The sequence below is a fragment of the Sinocyclocheilus rhinocerous genome, unplaced genomic scaffold (genome assembly GCF_001515625.1).
Source record: "Sinocyclocheilus rhinocerous isolate Xijiao unplaced genomic scaffold, SAMN03320098_v1.1 scaffold1435, whole genome shotgun sequence".
NCBI classification, from domain to species: Eukaryota; Metazoa; Chordata; class Actinopteri; order Cypriniformes; family Cyprinidae; genus Sinocyclocheilus; species Sinocyclocheilus rhinocerous.
The window spans coordinates 118,519-123,890 of record NW_015644861.1 but is presented as its reverse complement, the minus strand read 5'-3'; the positions used below and the strand labels follow the sequence as shown (position 1 = coordinate 123,890).

At 38.6% G+C, this 5,372-nt stretch overlaps 1 protein-coding gene across 1 annotated transcript; it reads right to left on the bottom strand.

Annotated features, from left to right (window-relative positions):
- Positions 1 to 1,040: 1,040 nt before the first annotated feature.
- On the bottom strand, positions 1,041 to 4,664 carry LOC107758849 (neuropeptide Y receptor type 2-like). Its single transcript, XM_016576678.1, has 5 exons — positions 4,458 to 4,664; positions 3,017 to 3,712; positions 2,408 to 2,564; positions 1,172 to 1,511; positions 1,041 to 1,076 (listed from the first exon to the last, which is right to left on the bottom strand). The coding sequence occupies exons 2-4, from the start codon at positions 3,649 to 3,651 to the stop codon at positions 1,182 to 1,184; spliced, it is 1,122 nt and encodes a 373-aa protein (XP_016432164.1). The 5' UTR covers positions 3,652 to 3,712; positions 4,458 to 4,664; the 3' UTR covers positions 1,041 to 1,076; positions 1,172 to 1,181.
- Between the last annotated feature and the right edge of the window lie 708 nt (positions 4,665 to 5,372).

Here is a 5,372-nt window from a genome sequence, read left to right as displayed (position 1 = left end):
ACATTCATCTGGCACGGTGATTGCAAATGTGACAGCTTTACAGAAGAGAACAATATACAGTAGAGAGCACGTTTCCATTACCTGTACAATCCTTTTTTTTTCCCATTTTCTTTTTTTACTTACACATCTATGTTGTCATATTTGCACATTCCAACCCATTACTAGGGTTAAGTTTTTAAAAAGTGAACCAGCAAGTGAACAATCCACTTTGATCTGTCAAGTACTGTCAAAGATAATTCTTTGTGCTGTATTTTAGATGATACACATTCTTAATATTTTCATATGAAAAGTATTGAAATGTCAGAACATCCCTCGAGGTTTAATAGAGGAGATAATACAGATCTTTGTATTGAAACATTCATAACTCAGGGGTAGAAACACCTCCCCGTCATCGTGCCGTTGTTAGTCTGAAGGAGTGCCGCCACACTATTCCTCTGTGCAAATTACTTTCAGATGAAAGGAGAAGCAATTTGCTGTTAACACTTTCCAGAGCCATTTGAGTGCATGACCTGCCTGTAAGTTCACACGAGATGATGGCTGCTTAAAGATTAGAGAGCGCAAATTTGTCATATGATAACATCTGAAACTGTTTCATGATGATGGTCCTTCTTCTATGATGAACAAAATTGCGTATAGTTATCTTTCCTACCAATGGAGAGGCATCTGCACGGCAAGATCCGGAAATATTCATGAAAATATTCTTGCTTCAAGTATAAGTATATTCAACCACCTTATAGATCTTGGTGAAGATGCATTAATGTAGATGAGAAGATCTTCGAGACTGTGCCCTTTTACTGCACTGAGTTCACAACATAGAATTTAGCTAGGTCACATTGTTGTGATGTTGCCACCAGCACAATTTCATTTAACACTGGGACATGGACAGCAAGACCTTGAGCATACAGTAGCGTGAAACAAAGCACTTCCAAACTCCATTCCCACAGTAGAGTGTAAGCCAGCATAGATGGGACACACCATGATGACAGGCAGATCGGCCATGGCAAGTTGTGCCATAAAGAAATTGGTGACGGAATGAAGTGTCGATTTGACATCAGGAGTCCTTTCAGTATCCTCACCTAAACCATATAAACATACAGAGGGCCAGTTTAGTTAGACAGACCGATAGATAGATAGATAGATCTACACAGACAGATAGATAAGAAAGATATACCTTTGTCATCTCAGACATCTGTTGCATTGAGATGTGTCGTCACTATATCTTGGGCTTCTAAAGTTTTTTTGGGTTTGTTGCGAACTGCTGTGGCAGCCTGGCCCTCGGCGTGCAACAAATCAAGCCGTTCCTTGCAACGGAAAACCGAAACAAAGGCGCTGCGATAGTTCCGGTTCATCCAGCCATACAGCAGTGGGTTGGCAAACGTCGAGCACATGGCCACAATGTGGAAAACAGTGTAAAGAAGCCTGAAGTCCTTCATGTCCAACACGCTGTGGTCAATGTCAATGGCGAGCTGGAAAGCGTGGAAAGGCAACCAGCTGACCGCAAACACCACGACCTGCAACAGACGGGGTGAGATGTTACTGTACTGGTCAAGCTGCAATAAAAAGCCTCATCTGCATCCTGTTCTAGTTCTCTGTTTATGTTATTGGCAACTATAACATCTTTCAAAATTACTGTGGAGAAAATAGCTCTAAAATATTTGGGTTACAGAAGACTCTTGGGAAATGCATGCTGTTCTAACAGTCCTGGCTCTAAACAATAAAAAGAGAAAGAAAACATTAAAAAAGACTAAAATCCTTGATGTGAACATCAGAAGTCATCAACTGTAGAAGTCCATATATATATATATATATATAAACACATTTTCTTAAAAGAAATTAATAGTTTTATTCTGTAATGATTCATTAAATTGATTTTAAAAAGTGACAGTAAAGACTTTTAAATTATGTTCTTTTGAATTTTCAATCAAAGAATCCTGAAAAATATATGATGCTATAATATTAAGCAGCACAACTTGAAAACAGTTGTGCTGCTTAATATTATAGCATAATATTTTTTCCGGATTCTTTGATTGAAAATGACACTGATAATAATAAGAAATGTTTCTTGAGCTGCAAACCAGCATATTAGAACAATTTCTGAAGGATCATGTGACACTGAAGACTGGAGTAATGGCTGCTGAACATTCAGTTTTGCCATCACAGGAATAAATTACATTTTAAAATATATTAAATTAGAAAACTGTTAAATTATAATAATGTTTCACAATATTACTGTTATTACTGGTATGAAGAGCCATTATAAAAACCCATTGCAGTCAACCACTAGATATTACTCATTGTTTTCATTATCAGGCTTTTTGCTGTCTACATGTGAAAGCCTAAAATAATATGAAAATGCAGGAACACTATGATATAATATTTGATCATGAAAACTGGGAACTGTACACACCATGTTAACCAGCATCTTGGTGGTCTTGCGGCGGCGCTGGTGCCTGTCATTGCGACCAACTGGGCTGACGTGATTGCGGAGTTTACTCCAGATACGGATGTAGGCAAAAGAGATGATTGCCAGAGGCAACACATACTGCAGCAGCAGCGTGGAGATTCTGAAGAAAGAAAACAGCCATCATCGCGTAAGGGCAGCTGAAGAGTGTCATTATGTTATTGTTAAAGATGTTATCATAAAACATGTCATCTTCTTCTGAAATTAAACAAGCTAGGACTCATTTTATCTGTTACAGAACAAGCTTTCAAAGATGAAAATAGATTGTAATACTATGAGTTGAATCTAAATAATTCACAATAATCAAACTCTTTGACAATGTTTCAGAAGTTTGTAAGATCAAAAACCTAAAAGTTGTCAGTTTACATAAACATCAATGTTTAATCTTCATAAATATGTATATTTATCTATAAAACATATAGATGTAAGTGCTTTCAGTGCAATTGGAAGACAGTGACATTTGATAAATGAACACAGCATACATTTGAGACCCCTTGAAGGCATGAGGATTCTCTAATAATGCTGTTCATTAAAATATGCATGTCTGGTACTCACGAGTATAGAGTGCTGTCTGTACTACTGTCAGGCCACTTCTCTCCACAAACCTCAATGGAGTCACCTGGAGAAAGATCTACAATCCCATACTCTCTGAATATGGCCAGTGGGCTAGCCAGAACAGCGCTTACTACCCAGGTGATGGCAATGACCAGAAAGCAGGTGTCTTTTGACATTCGAGAGTCTAGGTGATAAACGATGCATCTATGCCGATCCAGTGCAATTACATTTAATGTAATTGTAGAGACGTGAACGGCGAGACCTTGAGCATACGGCAGAGTGAAACAAAGCACTTGTCCAAACTTCCATTCCCCAAGTAGAGTGTAAGCCAGCGTGAACGGGAGACACAACGTGTTGACGAGCAGATCAGCCACGGCTAGGTTTGCAATGAAGAAGTTTGTGACAGTACGGAGTGTCTTAAATTTGTAAACCACATAAATCACCAGGGAGTTCCCCACAACACCCAAAAGGATGATGGTAGAATATGCCAAGATCAGGACCACCTGGACCCCAAGAAGCTTGGTGCTGTCTCCCAGCTCTAGCAGCGGATGATTCAGAGTCACGTCAGATGAATCCTCCCCGATGGCCAGCTCTTTGCTCCCAGAGGAGCCATTGCTTAAGCTGAGGGAATCCATTTATCACATGGCCATGTCAGATTTTGGAGAAAGACCAAGCTGCCCTTATAGGTTTGACAACCTGAAAACACAGGGTCGACTTGACATTAGGAATTCAGTGTACAAACAGATAGATAGATAGATAGATAGATAGATAGATAGATAGATAGAAAACATTACACAACTCACAAAAACTTCATAATATCCAATGGACTTGTATTATACAGATGGAACAGTCAATCAATCAATCAATCTAACCTCACCATATATGAATACAAATACATTAAAAATGAGTCTATTTCAAATTCACATGCATATCTTACAAGTGACTACAGGATAGTACGGATCTCCATTCCGGGGTATGAATATTTTATATCCTTTCAGAGAGAGTCTGTCAGAGAAAATCTTGGCGAGACCATATTGTTTTATTTCTAACAGCGAAAGAAGGCGCATCGACTTCTTCTGAGGCAACTTGTCAGGTCACTTTAATTAAGGTAAAATGTATTTTGCGCGTTAAGAGCTCATTACGCACGGCTTGCCTGCGCTCGAGCACACTCCAGCGTCTTTATCTGAGAGACGAATAGGTACATGGCAAAACCATTATCACTATAGAGACATAAACACACTGGAGTCCGTGGAAACTTCATGGCACACTTCCCAGTCCACGGACACCGACGGCGCAATGGTCCGTGAAGGAGTGCGCACTAAATAAACGAAGAAATTGAGAGGCGTATAAAGGATCTTAGTCTGTATTATTAATGCCCGTTTCAGAGAAATGATGGAAATACGTGTCTGAACTTACAACGAACTATATTAGAATGACTTACCGGCTGCGCGTTCACCTCGCCGTCTCCAATATTACGTCGTGCGCCTCAGGATACATCACCATCAGGTAAACAGAGATCTTTGTGTAGCTATATCTATATATTGACATAAAACAAACAAGTACATGTTGTTCTGTTTTCTATTTCATTCAATATGTTTTCCTGAAGGAATGGTTGAGGTCTAGGTGAGGTGGTCTGTGGAGCTCAACCGCCTCTGATACTCACGACTGAATTACATCCGTCCACACAAGCCAAACCCACAAGTTCAGAGTTCTCGATAGGGAAGAGAGGGAGAGACATGAATCACGATTGTAAGGTTCAGTTTTAATAAACAAAAAACATAAAGCATGCATTATGCATGCTTTAGGATTTTTTTATTATTATTATTAAACTGAACCATTTAATGATCGTAATATATGTTGGGTAAGGGAAAACACTATTAAAACAATGTATTTTAGGCTATATGTTGATATTTCATATAATTTATCAATTGCATTTCCTGTTGGTCAAAATAATAGATATTTTGTATGTTACCTTTAATATTTATATATTTTAATAATTTTTTAATCTTTAGATTTTGCTGATTGGTTATCAAAGTGCTGTTGGGTGCCCCCGCCTTCTTGAAAAAAACAAAAATGGCAAAAAAAAACATCCCCTCTGTAAAACCACCATCCCCCTTACCATCCCCTTTAAATTAATAATGCTGTGTATTATGTAGGTTTAAAACTTATCGTGCAAATTAAACATGAATATTCTCTACGTATAATCATTTATAAACTAAATAACGTCGATTGGCCAATCAGAGCTCAGTATTAACGAGCTGCGCGCGAGCTCACGCATGTTTTTGTCATTTTCGCGCAAAATGTTTCAAGCGCCCCTCTGTAAAACCACCATCCCCCTTACCATCCCCTTTAAATT

Bases quoted from the DNA above. Each gene is read 5' to 3' on its own strand.
- LOC107758849 (XM_016576678.1), bottom strand. From the start codon at position 3,651: ATGGATTCCCTCAGCTTAAGCAATGGCTCCTCTGGGAGCAAAGAGCTG. The intron at 2,565-3,016 runs GTGAGTACCAGA...TTCTTTCTTCAG, and splicing joins ACAGACAGCACTCTATACTC to AATCTCCACGCTGCTGCTGC. The intron at 1,512-2,407 runs GTGTGTACAGTT...CGTCTGTTGCAG, and splicing joins CCAAGATGCTGGTTAACATG to GTCGTGGTGTTTGCGGTCAG.